At 37.3% G+C, this 21,720-nt stretch overlaps 1 protein-coding gene across 3 annotated transcripts in view; it reads right to left on the bottom strand.

The window, feature by feature from the left end:
- Positions 1 to 13,899: 13,899 nt before the first annotated feature.
- LOC126184668 (muscle calcium channel subunit alpha-1-like) overlaps positions 13,900 to 21,720 on the bottom strand; it is a 601,154-nt gene continuing 593,333 nt past the window's right edge. For all 3 annotated transcript variants that reach the window (XM_049927151.1, XM_049927152.1, XM_049927153.1), the window contains exon 41: positions 13,900 to 14,864. In XM_049927151.1, the coding sequence (XP_049783108.1) occupies positions 14,649 to 14,864 (216 nt within the window). In that variant the 3' untranslated portion in view covers positions 13,900 to 14,648. The remainder of the gene's footprint in view (positions 14,865 to 21,720) is intronic.

The following is a 21,720-nucleotide window of genomic DNA, read 5'->3' as shown; positions in this document are numbered from 1 at the left end:
CTTCTATTCTGGGTGGGTTGTCACATCATCTTTACTATGAGGGGCATTAAAGGCTGTCCATCCCCTTATAGCTTCATGATTACTGTGTGGGTTTTCAGTTTCCTTGAACTTCCTGTCATTAATCTGCACCTCAGGAATGTCGTAGTACTTCATATGGAGGATATCTTCATACTTTTTTCTTCTTCTTGAAGAGCGAAAACCAATGTTGAATGTGACATCCAGCAAGCGACGATGGATATGAGACAGGTGAAAGTAACATTTTAATAAATTTTCCAATAGTCCCACTTTCCACACAGGCATGAAAATCTGTACCAAGTCTCCCAGGGTGTATCTCACTGGCTGGAGCTTTGTGATATAGGGCTCTTGCTCTTTCTCCTAGGCGTCCAGGTTCTGTATGTAAGCCAGCTACCTTGCTCCTTTGGTCTTAGTGATGAGGTGCTTCATGTAGTCATCCTGAGTATCACCCAGTTGAAACAGGAAACTGTATCCATCATTGTTTAGGCCTCAAGACCATGGAGCTGGAAGAACAGTGGGAAGTCTATACAGTATTACTTTGCTGTGTTGTACATGAATCTGATGATGGGTAGTATTGTATCACAATCTCTCTGCTTGACATCAACATACATTGAGAGCATTTCTCCCCATGTCTTATTAAGACAGGTACTTCTGTTTCCATCCCTATCTTATTAAAGCATTCTGTGAAGCCATTTGTTTGAAGATGGTAGGCACTTGTCATTCTGTGGGTGATGCCACATTGTGAAATTATTTCTGACACTGGTCTCAAATGAAAAATGTTTATACGATCTGAGATCATCAGTCAGGGTGCTCTATGATTCAAACTGATGTCCCCCACATGGAACATTGCCATATACAGGGCTCTGGCAGTACGGAAAACTTTGATGACAACATAGCAGTTGCAATCTGTTATCCATTAATTCCCATTTGTTGACTTTAGGATCTCAAGAGAGAGATTCCAATTTGATGGAATGGTGTGCTGCTGCAGATGGGATTGGTACCAGATGCCCTGGATGCAATTGTGTCTTATACTTCCACGATTGGTATTCCTTACCATGGCTCACATAGTGTCTAATGGATCGTTAGAGACCTGGCCAGAACCTGTCTAGAACCATTATAAATCCCAGGTGGCCAGATGTTGGAGTGCCATGGAAGTACTTCAGAATAGCTGGCAGTAGATGAGCTGGGATGAGAAGAAAACATTTCCACCATATTGGATCATAATTCCTCTCATACAAGACTCCTTTTATTAACTGGAATTCCCCTTTGGCCTGTTCCTCCTCCTTCAAGTCTCCTATGGTTTTCACCACTGCTGGTTTGTCCCTCTATCCAGGGGCATAGATATTAAGTCCCATAGTGCTCAGAGCCATTTGAACCATTTTTTGTAGCATAGTAAAAGTACAATTATGAACAGATTTTAAATAAGTCCACAGCAAAATGACCATGTGATGCAAACAAAAAACTATGGATGTTCAAGGGAGGACAAGGTGCACTTGCTACAAAAATTGGTGTTTTTCACATATCAAGTATGTTCAATACAATTTACAGAATGTGCATGATAGTGACCTATTACGTTATGACATCAAATTGCATGCAACATAGATTATAGGGATTTCAAGGGAAGCATTGGATGGCTGTATAACTTCTAACAGTGCTACAGATTTGGAAGATGTAAGATAATGAAGTTTCAAAGAGATTGTCAATTTTATGATGCACAGTAAACTGCAGAAAATTTGTATATGAGAAAAGCAAACTGATCTCATCGTTCATTAAGGTATTTGTTTTCAACTCCAACCAATCAGGATTGGAAGAGGAAATACATACAAAAGGAACCCTGGAAATAAGAGGTACCAAGATAGCTGTATCAAAATCAACTAACATCAATGCCTTAACGCATTCATATACAATTATGCCAACTGTTAGTCTGGGTGCAAATTGCCTGGAAAGCTATTTATTGTGCTGCAAGAAGTTGGAAGTGCTGTACCCCCTATAATTCTTTCTCATGTGCATGATCTTGCAAGGGCAGTGGGCAATATTTACATCACAGTGAGCAATAGTCAGAAAATGGGTGTAAGAGAATTACAAATATGGTCAAAATAACTTGCTTTTGCTTGTTTACCAGTCTGCATATAAAAATCATACTCCTTTACAGCAAACTACCCCTCCTGAAAAGTATGTAATATTGCAATTCATACTACCTAGAACCAGTGGACAAATTCAGCCTCTGGATGATTTTTTTTCCCATGCCTATAAAATTTATTATCACACTACCTGCAGCTACACCTTAAAGGGTAGCCAGTGTCACAATAAGCTCCATGACAGACTGTTTCGCATATCATGGCATGCCATCACATTCTATCAGTTCTCATCATCATTACCCCAATATGATTTTAAATGCCTTCTTTAAGAGTGGAGACCTGCCTAAACATCCTGCATTGTTTGTAGCTCCCAAGTAGTTTTCCTTTGATCTTGATGGTGCAAACCTTTGTGACCACTATGGCATGCCATTTTTCATTCGGTGTTCATGGTGCAAGTGAACAGTTTGTATTGAATATTTCTTGAATATCGATAATGTCCATTTTGTGAAGAGTAATACATACATCCCATAGAAGGCTGATCTCTGCACCTCCTGGATACTCATTTTCTGTTGCCCTCCTGAAGCCCGAGCAAGGTGGCGCAGTGGTTAGCACACTGGACTCGCATTCAGGAGGACGATGGCTCAATCCCGCATCTGGCCATCCTGATTTAGGTTTTCTGTGATTTCCCTAAATCACTCCACACAAATGCCAGGATGGTTCCTTTGACAGGGCACGGCCGACTTCCTTCCCTAATCCAATGAGACCGATGACCTCTCTGTTTGGTGTCTTCCCCCCAAACAATCCAATCCAATCCTCCTGAAGCACATTAGCAGCTAATTTGTTTTTCCTTTCATAATTGTTAACACAACACTTTCAGATGAACCTTACTAAAGATTGAACTTGCGACCTTGCACTCAAAGGGCTCCTTGTTACATGTTCTTAACATGTAACACCAAACAATAGTTACCAATCATGAAATCTGAGATATAAAAGTTGATTCTAACCTAAAAAACAAGAGAAAAACATGACAAAATGTAACATATTAACATATTGTAACTACCACATAACATGTTTAATATATGTATAAAAAGAAACGTGTATTACAGGTCACTGAAGATGCTCCACAAATATAAGAAGCGATATGCATATGGCAAAAAAAAAAACAGCCTTCAATTAATAGCATAGACAGAACATACCTCCACAAATCTTAAAATGTCTTCAGAAAATGACAGTGTCATTCAGATAGCAAAAACTTATTATACATTTAAGATATCAATGCAGGGTGTACATTATATGTACAAAGGTGGCTGCATTATTACAAAATGCAAACAGAATAACATTAAATTCATAAGTGCCATCAGGAGTTACAAAGGCAGTCTTTTCACACTCAGTCTTGTCAACCAAAGTTTGCCAGTAGTCAGTCTGCATGTCCATAGTTGAGAGATGCATTGTCCTTTCAAGCAATATAGGGTGTCATCAAAGTGCAGCAATGCAACAATTTTGTTTAGCCATTAGTAGTTGACACAGAAACACCACGTGTCATGCTTTTTCTTAACAAAGACCACAGAAGAGGACCAAGGGCTCTCTGAAGGTTCAACTATGACATCCTCTCCACTTGTTGCTGGATTATCTATCGTCCATCTGGCAACACTCTATATGAGCATTGGTTAAATGGTGGGTGATCAGTGGTGTTGATACACTGTTTTACCATGGGCTGGTTGGTCTGTCTTTTCTCCACTCCAGATTTGAAAGCTTCTGAAAATTGACACACAATGGCTATCACATGCTGACACTGTTCTTTGGTCAGGCCAGATCCTATTGGCAGTCTGATAGTAGCTTTTTCCCATGCTTTGTCTGTAGTGGTGGTAGGGCATGATTCTTCATATATGACATTAAACTGCCCTTCCTGGACTGGTTCAGCTGTCCCAATGCACATTCTATTACAGACAAGTTGTGGCTGCCAGTGACAATTACTGATCCAAAGTTCTCCCTGACTATCTACAATGTTTATGGTCATTGCCAGAATGTAGACTTTTTGTGAACCTGAGAAGCATTTAGCAGTCTACAAAAGCTTCACAGTTTAATTGAGCTTCTCAACTGATGACTGGGACTTGTCTCATTGATGATGGTGTGATAACTAATGTATGTCCTCAACACCATACAACTGCCCTGAGAACAATCTCTGAAACTCTGATCTTGTACTATTTGTGACTGTTTGTGATGCCTCTTAAATTTTTGACATGCAAATAACATTATAATTACATTCTGTTAAAATGACAAATACGAAGGGATGTGTCCTGTAATTGACAGTTAATCATTCGTGCAATACATGTTCCTGTCAGCTGGATATATTTCCCATTTGTTACTTCCAGCACAACTGGTTTCATATTATGGAACATAGTCTTCCTAAGTTAATGACTATAAGCATCTGAAATTACAGGAAAGCAAGCCCAAATTTACTGGTGCCCAGACAGGTTGGCCACTGAAGATTGTGTCAATGAGATTATCTGACATCTTGGTAGCTGTCATCCAAGGAGGATTTTGACCTGTGCCAGCCTCACTTCCAAAGATGGTTGCCTTGCTTAGTTTTCTCAAAGTTGGTGTATAGGCAAGCAGTTGGTACCTCTGTATAGTGACAGGCAACAGCTGTGGCATGTTGGAGAGCAACTTCATCCAGGGTACAGCAATGAGCTTTGGTCCACAGCTTGAGAATATTCACCTGCTGTTGATTGGCATGAATAAGACTGTTGTGATGATTGATGTCATGTGGTGTAAAAAGATGTCAAACATTCATCTTCATTCTCTGCAGAAGTGCACAATGTGTCTATGGCATCCACACATAATGGCATGTTGCTCTATGTCCTCCAAATGCATGTTGTTCTATGGGGCATTTTACTTGGTGGAGGAGACAGTTGTACCTGCACTGGTTGGATGTTGGGTTGTCGTTTGATAATAGCAGCTTTAGTCTGAGATGGCAGAGTCCATTCTTTGTGGTGCATTCAACTTGTAGCAGAGATTGATAGATCGATACACCTCTCCTTCAACATTCTCTATTACCTCCTAACATATTGGGTCTATGTATAAGGCACTGTCTCTTGTGTACTCAGTCCTGTAGTTCTGGTTGCCATAAAATGCTGTAACTCTTCTCTCACTACCTGGTGTAGGAGAAAGGTGAAGTCATGGTGGTCTTCCACAGCTGCCATAGGGGCCCCATTCAGGAATTAGTCATACTTCTTTAGCCCAATTCTTCACTGTTGCATTTATCAATGCACTGGTACTTCTTGATAAATTCCTCAGTTAGCAGATGAGCTAGGAATAAGTCATCTATGATCCCTTTCATCAGGTGTGAGATTTTGTCAGCTTCTGTCATATTTGGATTCACAGTGTGCATAGGACCAAAGCATTCTGTTATAGGATTGTGACATCTCCCCCTGATGTTGGGCCATGTTCTTCAGTTGTTCATCCACTACTTTGTCATTCTCAAACCACTACTTGGCTGTGCCAATGAAGTAAAAGTATACATTTGCCAAACACATCCTATCATCCTACAAGTTGTATTTGGTTTTAGTCATTTCATTGGATCCTCACTAGCATATCTGAACAACACTGCTGAGTGACTGATGTGCAGCTGACTTACTGTTGATTCAGAATTCATTGGTCTCCTGAATATATGAACCATGAGAATGAGGTACTACTTATATGTATGCAATGGCTTTTACGCTGCCTAGTTGGAACCATGGTGATGTAGGTGTTTTGAACTACTCGGCATCCCCACCAAAAAAGTCATGTTGTAACCTTAATCAAGCCCAGAAATGAAAGTGGGGTAGTCAGTGAAGTACAACACTTAGCACTCAAAGCTCTTTTATTACGAACACCAGTGTACAGTCAGAACAGAATGGAATTCCTGGATGGAAAGTGCGGCTATTTACACAAACATCAAATATTCAAGACTGCTGGTGTTTATACAAACATTGAATATTCCCAAATATTCAAACATGATAAATATCAAGAATCTTCCAGACATGATAAATATTAAATAACAAATAACTGGCAACCCACAGCACACAAGCCAGTGATGCTAATCACTATGCCACGTTGGATGCACCATAACTCACAACACTATTTAGGAGGCAGACTAAAAGTAAAATCTAATTTGATGGACATGGAAGTGAGGAGGGGAAAGAGAGAGAGAGAGAGAGAGAGAGAGAGAGAGAGAGAGAGAGAGAGAGAGAGAGAGACTGTAGGCAAAATAAAAATAAAAAAGTAGATAGTAATGCTGCATCTGATTGGAGGGTCAGGACAATAAGCCAGAAGTATATAACAAGAAAAGCATGTCATATGCAAAAATGGTAAACTGTAAAGAAAGATAGAAAAGACAATATCTGAAATACGCATTAGGAAATGTTGTTGTTGTTGTTGTTGTTGTTGTTGTTGTGGTCTTCAGTCCTGAGACTGGTATGATGCTTGGAAATAAAGACTATGAACAGTGGAACCATACAAGATTGATTAAAAAGCATTACAACAAAAAAAAAATCTACAAAGAAAAAAATCTCTCCCTCTGGTGTGAAAGCTGCAGCAATGGAAGTGTCTACTAACCAGACAGAAGTTGACATAGACTCAGATAAAAGTTGACAAAAACAGCAGATTTTGGAACAGGAGTTTACTTTGCATGGCAAGAAAGAGAAAAATAAATATGCGTGGAGTAGCCCAATTCCCTTTCTTTTGCTACTACATTAAAATGTCGTTTGTGAATGCTGCAATTTCATTAATTTTGTTCACATATTTATCTGCTGCCACTTGGCAATTGGAAATTACTTGTATGAATGTAGTTTCATTTTGTAGAGCCCTTTTTTGTGCAGTTTGTTGCACAGAGATATTATATAATTTAATGTTAGTTTTAAGATAAAATGATAATTGTTGTACACAGGAAGTTTGAATAAAAATGCTTTCAGCAACAATTTTTTCATGTTTTATTAAATTATATGATGGATTTTATGTGCAAATTGTCTAATACATCATTTACATTTGCTTTTGAGTGAGGCGAAATGCATTTGCAAATTATGAAAATGTTAGATGTTAATTTTATATTTTGTGAATTGAGTGTGGAAAATATGTGAGAAACAGTGGAAAAAACAGTGAAAACCTTACCAAACAAATACGGACTAACATTTTTAACCCTTTTGAGATCAAATAAGTTTGGCAAAACATAGGGCGAATGATAACAATATTCTTAAATCCAGAAACAGCTGTAAAGCTGCCTGGGAAGTAATTAAAAGTGAAATAAATAGACCAACAACTCAACTACATATACACATAGCCCCAGATATCTTAAACTCACACTTTGTTAACTTCAGTTTACAACAAGATTTGTCTCCCCTCAATGCCATGCTTGATGCTAAAACTCTTTTTGGTTCAGATAAGTATGTAGTCCATAAATTCTGATGGGCAACAGTAACTGAAAATGATGTTAGCAAAGCAATAGGCAAACTAAGTAGTTCCAGAGCAGAGGACTTCTATGGTCTGTCAAACTTTGTCATAAAGAAGATATCAAGTGATCTTCTGCCCCCTCTAACCACTCTCATTAACCATATATTACAGCAAGGGATTTTCCCTAACTGTTTGAAAATAGCAGTAACTATTCCCATATTTAAGAAAGGAGATAAATCAAATCCAAGTAACTATCACCCTATCTCATTAATCCCAATAATATCTAAAATAATCAAAGACTGTGTTCACCAACAGATGAATCACTATTTTGAGAGGAATAACTTGTTAAGTAACTCACAGTATGGATTCATGTCTAAACTATCCACAGTTAAAGCAGTTGAAAATATTGTTAGTGATATATATGATGGCTTTGAAAATAAGTTAATTTCCTGTGCTACTCTCCTAGACCTGAGTAAAGCATTTGACACTGTATCTCATAGTACTTTGATCATGAAATTAAGACACTATGGCATGGAAGAGGCACCCTGAAATTATTAGAATCCTACTTAAGCAACAGAGTACAATTTGTTAGTGTAAATGAGCAGCTGTCAAACCCACAAACAATAAAAAGAGGTGTGCCACAGGGCTCCAAACTTGGGCCCTTCCTGTTTGTAGTGTATGTTAATGATATGCCACAGTATTTACCCTGTAAAACAGTCCTCTAAGCAGATGATACAACTATAATTAATTCAGAACATACTCTTGAATCCGTATGAGAAAAAAATAATATAATATTTGAAAAATCGGTTCACTGGTTTAGTGCAAACTCCCTATTCATAAATGAAACAAAAACTGAGGAAATATTATTTAATTTGGAAGTATCAAACAAAGAAAATAAGTCGGTTAAACTTCTAGGAATGATGATTGACCAGAAACTTAGCTGGGATAAACATATCACATACGTCTGTTCTAAACTTCCACGTGCTATGTTCCTACTTTATAAGCTTAGGAGTAATGTCAGCCAAAATTTGCTGCTGCATTCATATTTTGCTTACATCCACCCCCATCTTTCATATGGTATTCTGCTCTGGGGAAATTCTCCCAATTCAATATCAATTTTCAGATGGCAAAAAAAAAGCTCTTCGATATATAGTGGGCTTACCTCCTAGGGATACATGCAGGGAACATTTCAAAAAACTTAACATCATGACAGTTCCTTGTTTGTACATCTATTATTACTTACTACACGTAAAAGAAAACATAGCTTAATATCCCCTTAGGTCATCTGTCCACACCCACAATACAAAATGAAACCACACAATTGATCTGCCATACTCTAGACTGTCTAAGATACATAATAGTTATAAATATGTAGGCCTCGAACTGTTTAATATGCTCCCTAAAATTGTACGAACAGTATTTAAAAGTAAATTTAAGACAACATTGAGTCAATGGCTCAAAGGTAAAGCATTTTACTCAGTTGATGAATTTAAAGATTATAATATGGCAGATTTGCTGTTTTAACATAGAGAAAGGTACCTCTGCCTGTAGTAGGACCTAAATTTGTATCAATAGCTTAGGATAATGACATAGTGTTATCAACATGTATATGATAATGACATAGTGTCATCAACATGAATACTCCCTGCTTAATATAAATCTGTATAATGTTTCCCTTTTTATTGTAAAATTAACAATATATAAAATTCCAAATGTGTGCTATTGTACTACACTAACATTCATATGATTTATATGGTCATTGTTAAGAGAATATAACCATCTTTATACTGTAATCGAACTTATTGACGAAGCTCATTGTATAAGAAAATACTGAATGGCTAATAGAGATTCTTATTCTTATTCTTATTCTTAACAAGTGTGCACTTTCAGTGACATGATTTATGATGGCAGAATGAATAAACCACTGTATGCTGAGTCAAAGAAGGTTAAAATGTTCTTCCTTGTTTATTCAGAAAGTTTTCAACTGTTTTTCCACTGTTTCTCAAACATTTTTCACACTCGATTTGCAAAATACAAAATCTAGCATCTAACTGTCTCATAATAGAAATGCATTTCACCTCATTCAAGAGCAAATGTAAATTATGTGTTAAATGACTTGTACCTGAAGATGGAACCGCAAGCTCTGAAATATATTATGTAATTTAATAAAACACAAAAAAATTGTGACTGGAGTAATTTTTATTTAAACTTCCTGTGTATAGAGTATAGCATGTTCACAGCTGGAAAATATGGATAAAATTAAAAAGATAATTGTTGCAGTTTACTACTTCTGTTTCCATTTGTGTGTATCATTTCATGAGAAGTAGAAGACGATCTAATATCTACATATGGATCTATGCAACTCAGCCTCTTTTCAGTGTGTGGTGGAAGGTACTTTTTTACATTAATCATTTTCCTCCTTTATTGTCTCATTTATGAACGGTGCAAGAGATGAATAACAGTAACAAGACATTGGACTGTTATTCAGTTCAAAATTTCATCCAGCCATCCATATTTAGGTATAAGAATGCAGAGTCTCGTGGCAGTAACATTGAATAAAAATCTCTTGGGTTTCCAATGATAACAATTAATTAAAATTGCAAGAGCTTTCAGCCAAGTATCCCTTGGCCATTGTCAAGTGGTATGACTACCAGTGGGCTGCTGGTAAATTCCCTTATATACGCTAGATACCAGCTGTGACATCACTAGTGCCTGGGCATCACCATATACAGGCATATGTCGACTCAGCTTTTGATGCGCCCGCTTCCACCACAGGATCACTAGATCCCATGTCGTGCTGAGCTGTGGGCCAACAACTCTTACCTTGGCCACTGTGTCTATAGGGAACCCACCCACATCAACCTGCACTTGCATGCCATCAGCCATCATCACCCAGCACAGAAGCATACTGTGTTACAAAAATTGGTGCATCACGCAAGAATCATATCAAATGCTGATAACCTGCCCCATGAGCTGAGCCACCTATGCAAGGTTTTCAGGAACAATGGCTATAATGTCCATCAAATAAATGAAGTGATTTCATGCAACACTCACAACAAGACCACTGACAAAGAGCAGGAATAGAAACTTGCTTTCTTACCATTCTGTGGCTCTGTGTCGAGCAAGATAAACCACCAGCTGAAATGACACAAGATCCAATCAATCTTCAGGCCTCTGATGTAAATCCATCAATTACTGAGACCAGTTAAAGATGCAGCAGGTCTCAGAACACCTGGGGTCTATAAGATACCTTGCGACTGTGGCCAGTCTAATATCAGACAAACAGCACGTACTGCGGAACAATGCAGGAAGGAGCATGCATTAGAAAATGGACACTGGATAAAATTTAACAATGCATCCATCATGAATTGCAAAAATGGCTTCTGGGATTGTGTAATTAAAGAAGCCATTAAAATAAAAATCACCAGTAACACTGTAAATAGAGACATTGGCCTGCAGCTCAGCACAGCATGGGATCCAGCAGTCACGTGGTTGAAATAGATTCATTGAATGCCGACTCAACATATGCCCGTATATGGCAATGCAGCTGGAAACATGAGAACTTTTTATTCATATTTTAGTGGTTCACGATTTCCTTAAATAATGTGAGGTGAATGCTGGGATTACTTATTTGAAAGGGCACAACTGTTTTTCTTCGCCGTTCTGGGCTTGGGTTCCATCTCTAATTATCTTGCTGTTGACCCTAATCTTCCTTCGAAGTACGACCGTTGTTAAAACCCCACATGAGCTCGAGTTCATCTGATTTTAACATCATGGTATTTTGTGAGATACATGTGGGAGAAAGTAATAAGTTGCCTTTTCCTCTTTGACTGTGGAGTATCTGGATTTTTGCAGTACACTGTTGCAAGACTTATGATGTGCCCATAGAATCTTCCATCGGAGTTCGATGAACAGTTCTATAATTCCCCTGTACCTACTAAACAATCTCGTGATAAAGCATTCTCCTCTTTATTGGGTCTTCCTTGTCTCCCCTATTAATCCTACCAAATAAAGGTCTCAGACTGATGAACGGAGTCAAAAATCAAACTGTGGTTTTGTAAGCAACCTGGACACTGGATAAAATTAAATTTTACACGAATTACATTTTACATGAATTACATTTTCTTATGATAGTTCCACTTTAGAGTGAGCCAAATGCCCGTACCTATATATGGTGCTTATTTCTGTTTTCCGTGTTTAACCACCGATTGTGTTAGTGAATGATAATGGATTCTTCTTCCTGTTTATGTACAATAAATTACATTTGTTTATGATTAGGGTCACCTGCCAGCCCTTACCCAAAATATAGATTCTCTGTAGGTCTTTCCACACCTTGTTACAGTTTTGTGGTGTTGTGAATCCTTATATACAATGACTTTGATTGAAAACAGTCTAATGGAACTTCTGACTGAATAACAGCAGAGCTCTTCCTGCACGATCCAAATGACAAAGCATTTTCTACATTGTACTAGAGTTTAGCAGAATAGCTTCGTTTCTGCTTTAGATATTTTATGACACATCCACCTTTGTTCGACCAGGTCTCGGAAGGCCCGACAGTACTGACTGGCCGCTGTGTTATCCTCAGCCCACAGGCGTCACTGGTGGCAGATACGGAGGAGCACGTAGTCAGCACACCGCTCTCCCAGCCTTATGTCAGTTTACGAGACTGGAGCCACTTCTTTTCAATCGAGTAGCTCCTCAGTTTGCCTCACAAGGGCTGAGCGCACCCTGCTTGCCAACAGTGCTCAGCAGACCCGTCCAAGTGCTGGCACAGCCCGACAGCTCTTAACTTTGGTGATCTGATGGGAACTGGTGTAACCACTGTGGCTAGGCTGTAAGACACATCCATAATTGATGTTATTGAGATGAACGCTATTGATGTTCAAATGCCTCTGAGCACTATGGGACTTAAACATCTGAGGTCATCGGTCCCCTAGAACTTAGAACTACTTAAACCTAACTAACCTAAGGACATCACACACATCCGTGCCCGAGGCAGGATTCGAACCTGCGACCGTAGCGGTCACGCTGTTCCAGACTGAAGCGCCTAGAACCGCTCGGCCACACTGGCCAGTGCTATTGATGTTACAACATAGTTATAAGTGATACAAGTGTAATTTTAAAATTTTAAAATAAAAAAAAAAACAAATTCAGATGTTAAATGTATATCACTTACAGATTGTTTTTATAAATTTTTGTTACTGTGCACATAAATAATGTTCCAAGTAGAGCTTACTAGCTTCAAATGTTTTTGGCCAAAAAATAAAATGGAGACTGAAACTTTTAATGTGAGGATAAATGGACAAAACAATTTTTTGTCTGAATAGTTTTAATATTCTTTATACATAAATGTTTTAACATTAAAAAATAGTTTTACTTATGGTTTGACAAGGCACACATTTGTGTGGGATTAAAAACTTCTCAGTACAATGCCTTTCAACTTCTCAGGTATACAAAATGTACAATTTTTATTTTTAAACACACACACACACACACACACACACACACACACACAAATATGGAAAAGAACAGCAATGGCTTTGGAGATCAGGAAATGTACTGGCTTCCTTACATTCACTGTAGAAGGCTTATAACATTACAAATGGACATCCAGTATCATGTACAATTTCTTACAGTCATACAAAATCCACATTGCATAAAAGTAACAATTCTGTAACATTTTATCTTTTAACTGGCATTCATAAAGAAACACATGGAAACAGGAGAAGAAAACTACTCCATTTATCATAGGATTATGCAAGGAGCTGTAATGTTTTCTGAATGAATGAACAGGAGCAATCATGATGAATGGGGCTGTAATAACCAAAGGATGATTACAGTGACTAAAATATTTGTTTTTACCGATTTCATTTAACACAAAATACAATGATAATGAAAAAGTTAAATGAAATTTTGCAACAGGAATTATTTGCTCAGTACTCTACAAAATGAATAATTTATGTAAGTGTAATTTTGTGTCTCTCTCCTTCTACAGGGGCAAATTATTTAAAAAAAGGTAAAAGACTAACTGAATAACAGTAAAGCCCTTCATACTTTATCCAAAAGAGAAATAATTAAAAAGTTATTATTAATTAGTTATTACAACTCCTTTTTCTTTGCATGTATTCATATTAGCAATGTTGTCAGAAAAAACCCTTCCTCAGAACAAAATTAGTATTCAAGTAATAGTCCAAACTTATCATGAAAAAGTAAGATAAATTCATTGTAAAAAAAACTGACTGACCACTCTTACTCAATTTTTGTTCAGTTTGTAAAAATTTTGTGCACCAATCTTGAATGGAAAAATATTTACTATATCTTTCTGGTATAACTGTAAAGGCAAAGGAAAGGGGCTGAAAAATGGGAATAATACCTTGTAAATTCCCTGAACACACAAAACCAATATGTTCCAGACCTGACTTTATCAGCATATGTGAATGAAGATTGTCATAATGGAAAAGAACAAAAAATAAAATAGCTCTCCAGTAATTGTTGAAAGAATTAATATTGGAAATGTGCTCAAAGTTTACTATAATATGGTACTTTCTCCCTTATTCAGTAAACAAAATTAGCTTTGCCTTGAAATGTACCACCCAAGTCAGTTTTAAATGTAAGCTGTAGTTTTGAGAAATGAGAAGAAAAAATGTTTCAAACATATACTGAAAAATTAATTTCTTGAGGCTCACATAGTGCAGGTAATTATGCTGCAAATAAAGCTGACCCAGTTTCTTCATGCATTATCCAAAAACAATTCCTTCACTGGAATAATAAAAATATGTGACTATGCTCACCACAAGTGTTTTACAGCTTCCTGGTCCTGCCAGGATACATATTTGACTTAAAAAGCACTGTCACTGGATATGTATCACACACATTTCATGACAAATTTTCAATTAACACAACATAAAGGCCATACCAGGTGAATGAGTCATGTTTCTCTATGTCATTCCTCTTGTATATGTATATCAGGAAAAACAATCAACTATTGTTGAATTTGGGCAGTTCACATGAGGAGGAAATGACACTTTGTGTCAAGGTTGATTTATCTTTCCATTTTCAGGAAAAGTAAATGAGGCACTTTATAAGACAAGCCAATACTTTTTGGCTGAAAAGAGTAGGGGCCCACTGCTATAAATGGGGATTGGCACTTCCTTGTACAAGTTCTCCAGGAACAGTGGAGTTCTGGAATGAAAGGGGTCTCCCTTGATGCTCTTGTAACAGCAGCCTATGAGCTGCACGATCCATTTCTTCTTGCGTCATATTGAGTGCTTCTTGCATTTCTCGTGATGTGTAACGCACAAAGTCAGGATCACAGTACTTTCCAAGTCCTTGCTCAACCAGCACCTATTACAAATCAGAAATAAGGATCACATCAAATACTGCATCTCCTGATTTTCATACATTAAATTATTTAACAAAATAGAAGAGCATTAAAACTGCAAGTGTAGAGCAGTATCACTCATTCTCTTCAGTTCATGACAAATGTACCTTGTTTCATGTGTAAATAAGCACAAAGACATAAACAATGGCCAAGTGCAATTAAAATATTAACAGGAATCACTTAAGTGGTTGATCTGCAGATGCGTATTCACAAAATAAATATATTATTTTTGTAGAGCAGTTGAAATGGTCCACCTCAAAGCAAGATATCACAAACATGACACATGGAATAATAAAACCACTAACTGAAGCATACGGTAACCAGTAGTTATAGGAATGGATACTGTCAAAGATTTGACCCAGGGTCAGTTCAAGAACATTTTTCCGCACAAGCAACATAGTATTTGGTGCCCATTGTCCCTCAGCATTTGGTGCCTAACCCCCCCTAAGACATTAGTTGCCTTTCCTTTGGCTCTTTGTAAAACACATGAAAATAAAACTAAATTAGCGATCTTGGAAATGTTTTAAGTTAGAATAAGCAATACATATACATTCCTTAGCAAAAGAAATACATTTCGAAATTTTATGCTAGTGCTAAATATTGAAAGAAGAAACCATTCATTTACATTAAAGGTAAGATCTGGGGCTGGGTCAACAACATTTTTCCACACACTTCTCATTTCCCCCCCCCTCCCCCCTCCCCTCCCTCACCTGCACAACCCCCTTCCAGATCTTTTCCCTCTTTTGCTTTCATACATATCAGCTTTTGCTAATTGTGGTATCACCTTTATACAGATCCTGTGCTTGGGTGTTCCTCCCAGCTTGATGTCCCAATCAGCTGCTACTAATTGTGATACATAGTGAATAGAAAGCTTACAGCTTTGGCACATTTGGCGTCCCACATGACCATTACTAACTGTGACACATCCTGTATAGAAATCTAACAGTTGTGGCACCTCTGGCACCCCTCTCAGCTTAGCACCCCAATGCAGTTTGTGTTTCTTGGGTCTTAAACCTGCACTGATAATGTCTGAGATCTTTGAAATCTTTTCTTTTGATGAAAGCAGAAAGAACTAGACCTATTGCATTTTTCTAGCTTTGATAACAATGCACTAACTATTAACCTGAATGGACTGAATGCGAATATAAAATTTCTGTTTTTCATTTTGTTTGATAATTATCTTTTTACAAATTATTTCACTTTCCATCATAAAATGTAGGACAAAAATACAAAAACATATCATTTAAATTTATACTGATGTGTTAAACATAAGACACTGTTTAACTGCATAAACTGTACATTATATGTGAAGAGGACTCATTAATAAGTAGTTAAATTTTATAAAATTATAAATGAAAGTAGTTGAAAACTGATAAACATGGTCAAAGTTTTTAGGTATGCAACCGAAGAAGATAATACACATTTGTGTGACATGAAAGAGAAATGTTCTATTAATAAAGTCATGTATAATTTCTACAGTTATTCAGTGTACATAGTGTAGTATTTCCCTTGTGTAAAAACATTGTATTGGAAATTTTCTAGCCTTCCAGTTCAAAAAAGCTTTTGGAACAGAATATGAATTCAGAACGAGATTTTCACTCTGCAGCGGAGTGTGCGCTGATATGAAACTTCCTGGCAGATTAAAACTGTGTGCCCGACCGAGACTCGAACTCGGGACCTTTGCCTTTCGCGGGCAAGTGCTCTACCATCTGAGCTACCGAAGCACGACTCATGCCCGGTACTCACAGCTTTACTTCTGCCAGTATCTCATCTCCTACCTTCCAAATAGCACTTGCCCGCGAAAGGCAAAGGTCCCGAGTTCGAGTCTCGGTCGGGCACACAGTTTTAATCTGCCAGGAAGTTTCATATCAGCGCACACTCTGCTGCAGAGTGAAAATCTCATTCTGGAAACATCCCCCAGGCTGTGGCTAAGCCATGTCTCCGCTATATCCTTTCTTTCAGGAGTGCTAGTTCTGCAAGTTTCGCAGGAGAGCTTCTGTAAAGTTTGGAAGGTAGGAGACGAGATACTGGCAGAAGTAAAGCTGTGAGTACCGGGCCTAAGTCGTGCTTCGGTAGCTCAGATGGTAGAGCACTTGATCGCGAAAGGCAAAGGTCCCGAGTTCGAGTCTCGGTCAGGCACACAGTTTTAATCTGCCAGGAAGTTTCAGAATATGAATTGATTGGCTTCATAGTATCATTTTCAATGGCTAAAAGTTAACATTCCGCACAATTATTCTTGAGGGAATTATATGTTTATCAACTTCAACAATACAGGGAAAAATATAGATTGCTACTCACCATAATGATGACACACTGAGTTGCAGACAGGCACAACCAAAAACTTTAGCTTTCGACCAAAGCTTTCTTCAAGCTAAATGTGTAACAGTCTTTTCACTGTGCCAATCTGCAACTCAATGTGCCATCTTTACAGTGAGTAGTAATCATCTTTTCCCTTATATTGTTGATATTCCAACCTGGGGTTTCCATTGTTCTGTCAACTTCAGTTTTGAAAAACTTCTTTCACTCAGACCAATGAGTGACAAAATTTAACTAGATGAGGATCTAAATGAGAAGTTTACATTTCAATTACATTTATATCAACAAAGTCAATATCTGATATTGAAATCAGAGATGGCTCATTACTACACATTTGTAATTATCTTGCAAACAGCTCATTTGTGGACCCATGTCAACTACAACATTTCTACTTCTACTACTGAATACTTTCACTCATCTCAATTTTTGCTACTATTTCTGGTTTATGATGTATACATATTTCGCACTTGGGTTTCTCTGGCATCCCTTTGAGATTGGTGCTCCAACTGGCCGTTTGTGTTACTTTGGTCTTAAACTGGCCCTGATTTGGTGTTAATAGTATACTGACAGTGATAATAGTAATAGGGATAAAAAGTTCATTGAAAACGAAATTTGATGAATTTATACCCAGAAGAAAATCTTTAGTTCAATTGATGATAAAAAAAAAAAGGAAACCAGAAACATATCAGAAGGAACATCCCCAAGCTGAAGAAGCACTTCTAGTACAGAGAGGGGAGCATAGGGATAATAAAATTTAAAAAAATATCAAAACACAAACAGCAGTCTTATGCTAGAAACACCAAAAATTTCAGTTGCCTATTTGGGACCTTTTCCTTCACTGAGCACCATAGCAAAAGACATTATATCAATTTGCTTGGCATTCTTGTTTTCTCACAAACTCAAAATTCTGAAGCTCTAACTGGGAATAAGATTGCTTCAATGCAGGACTCAGGTCCCAAAGTTCACCTTATCTATGCATGTAACATTAATTGGGAGAACATGATGACCCAATCCTGTCTGTATGAAGCCCTATCTTATATCTCTGGACTACTACTTCTGGGAAAGAAGTTTGAAAATGAAAATATTTCATGAAATTTTTAGGCCTATAATATCACCATTTGGTGTTCTTAGATTGGTTGTTATCTAAATTAATATCAAGTAGCCTGAAGAACTGGAACATAAGAATAGGAAAATTGAAGCAAAAATAGTACATTCTGTTTATAGCTATTTCTTTCCAAAATGGAAGTAAGCTCTGTAAATGCCAGACACAAATTTACAGGAGAGAGGACCTGACCATTAGATAAAAGTAAGAAGTCACAAAAATGGTCTGTTATCTGACAAAAGCTTTATATTCAGATAATCACTTCTACTTCTTTACAAACTACAGATGTCTGGATAAAAAATGTACACTAAGGAGGGTCAACTCATATTTGACAGAAAGCAATTAAAGAGAAATTGTAATATCAAATGAAAACATCTCCAACTTTTGTAGTCCTCTTGTCCTCAGTTGTATGTACTATTACAGTATGTTGACAATTTTTTTAAAGATGCTTTCCACAGAATAAAGGTGAAACATGTATGCCACAAAAATTGTGTTTCATTCAGTTGTAATTATGCAGTCCAAAAGCAAAAATTATCAACATACCATAATCAAATGAAAACAATTATTTCTCTGACTAGGAAAGAATTTTCTAAAGACTTTCACAACATTTGTGTCTGCATCTGTTCTTGTTCCATGGAGAAAATGTACCATTAAATAATGATGTTCAGTCTTGCTTATTTTTAGATGATTCCTTAATTCCGACTGAAAACTATGCTCCAGAAAAAACATTCTGGACAGCACAAAAGTAATTTAGAAAAGCTCACATCCTGGTTAAAACTAAATGGGAAAAAATCATCATCATGAAGCCCCAGAGCAATTCAGAGCTGTATCATTAGAAATGAGTGACACAAAAATAATTTGCAATGATCAGGAGACAGATGAAGTAACTGAAAATTTTTACACCTAAATCAAAACAAAATTTTTATTCAAAAGGCAGAAATGGATAACTAAAAAATTACATTCAATAACATAATGTTTGCAATGTGTGTTTGAGGGTTTTATTTATTTTTATCACATAATTCCCAGATGCCATTTAATTAGCATCAAAACAGTATTGTAGGAAAAGAAAATCAAAGAAAGAAAGAAACAAAGAAAGAAAGGATTGCTGCAATGAAAAAATATGAGTTCCCATGCGCCATTAAAAACAATTCGCAGATGTTGCAGTGTACTGAGCAGAGGTAGGAATATGTTTTTAACACTGAGCTTGATTGCTCTACAGTCGTATAATGGAGAACTGTTATTCTTTTATCAAGGGCATTTACAGAGAGCAATGTTAAAAATTTGAATAGTAAATTTGTGTATTTATATGTTGATATAAAATGTATAAATGTTGTTTTGGTAGTTGTATCGCACTATTACCTGGTGAAACAACATTAAAATCTTTACAAGGAAATAAATAATATAACAACTCTATATTAAGAGATGAATAAATCACATTTCACATTTTTATCAGATCAAAAGAACACTGATTGCATTTAATTGTTATGCTACTGTAACAATATGGTAATTCACCAAAGGGTACCAAAAATAATTAAAAAGGGCACATTCAACATCACACAAGGGCACAGTGGAATTTTTGTGAGTTTCTGTACAGAAAAATATAGCTGATTTAATACCAGCCACACTCATAATGATAAATTACTGCAGAGATTTTGGACGAAATTTTTCCCCAGTGACTCGAATATTTTACACATCACTCACCAATAGTCAATCACTATTGCAGATATTAAGTTGCTATTTACAGCTAACTAGAGTTATAGACATGCTCTCTGTGTTACAGAACAATGGCTGATATCAAACCAAATTTGCTCCATTAGCATAAAAAACTGGCTATATAGACACATCAAAAAAAGTTTTGCATCACCCTGGTTCCCAGAGCTCTTGAAGACAGATGTTGACTGTGGATATTTTATCACAGACACAGTCCCTTTGACTGTTCAGAGATGTCACTAAACCTGCCCAAAGATGTAAACAACCATGCATGAGCAGCGCCTATTAGACGGAGGGGGTCAGATAGCCAAACAGTTCCAGTCATTCCACTGGGAAGGAGGTACATGGCTCATGTTGTCTGTACTTCAACCATACCTAGACGGTCAATACAGTGGTTTGATCACATCCACATTGTTACTTTGTGCTAGGAAGGGCTCCCAACAAGGAAAGTGTCCAGGCATCTTGGAGTGAACCAAAGTGATGTTCGGACATGGAGGAGATACAGAGAGACAGGAACTGTCGACGACATGCCTCGCTCAGGCCCCCCAAGGGCTACTACTGCAGTGGATGACTGTTACCTATTGATTACGGCTTGGAGGAACTCTGATAGCAACACCACCGTGTTGAATAATGATTTTCATGCAGCCATAGGACATCACATTACGACTCAAACTGTGTGCAGTAGGCTGCATGATGCACAATTTCACTCCCTGGCATCCCTTGCATGCAAATTAAAGTCTGTCTGAAACACCCTGTGGTAGGATGACCTGCTTATTGACTTACCAGGAAATTTGTGGGTAAACAGTCAATACATTCTGTGGAAGTAAGCTACTTTTAAATGCAAAGTCTGATCAAAAGAAGTGTGTCAAAAAACATTGCTCAACATATTCTGTGTCACCCAATGATGAATATAGACTCATCAACATAAACTTTCAACATAAAAGTGGTCATTCCATCTTTTAGGTCGAATGACCACTTCCAGAGACAGTCAAGGAAAATATTTCAATAAGTTACATGCCACATCAAGTGATGACCCAACTCCAAGTCATGAACACATTTTGAGTTTCCCAAAGTTGATGAGCCATTACTGCTGGAATAAATCCTCAAAAGAATATCTGCACCTCAACATCAACCTCTGCAGAATGTATTGACTGTTTACCCAAAAGTTTCCTGGTAAATCAACAAGCAGGTCATCCTATCACAGTGTGTTTCAGACAGACTTTAATTTGCATTTCAGAACATGAGGGTTAGATACTTGCAGACAGTGCAATCTGTTGTTCAACAAAATGTTTGAAGCTTCAGACAAAACAGAACTGCACAACCTTGAACTTGTTAGTCAGTTGCATCATGCAAAAGGAGACCAAACATACAAAGTTCTAAAAAATTATATGAAAATGGCTAAAAGGAACAACAACACCCATGTTATGTGAGTAGACCTACAACAGGTTGTACTTTGTCTTTCATTGACACATTCCATAGTATTCTACCAGAGACAACTGCCATCATATAATTTCATGGTTCATGATGTTGGTACTAGAAACATTACAGTAAGTTTGTGGGCTGGCTCCACTACAAGGAGAGATTCAGCTAAAATAGTTTCCTGTCTGCTTAAATTTGTGACAAACAATTACAATATGCTTGAAGATGGTATGAAACTGATTTTACGCTCTGACCACTGTGTCAGAAAGATA

The sequence above is a fragment of the Schistocerca cancellata genome, chromosome 4 (genome assembly GCF_023864275.1).
Source record: "Schistocerca cancellata isolate TAMUIC-IGC-003103 chromosome 4, iqSchCanc2.1, whole genome shotgun sequence".
Classification (NCBI taxonomy): domain Eukaryota; kingdom Metazoa; phylum Arthropoda; class Insecta; order Orthoptera; family Acrididae; genus Schistocerca; species Schistocerca cancellata.
The sequence above is the reverse complement of the archived record's forward strand: the minus strand, read 5'-3'. Positions and strand labels throughout refer to the sequence as shown.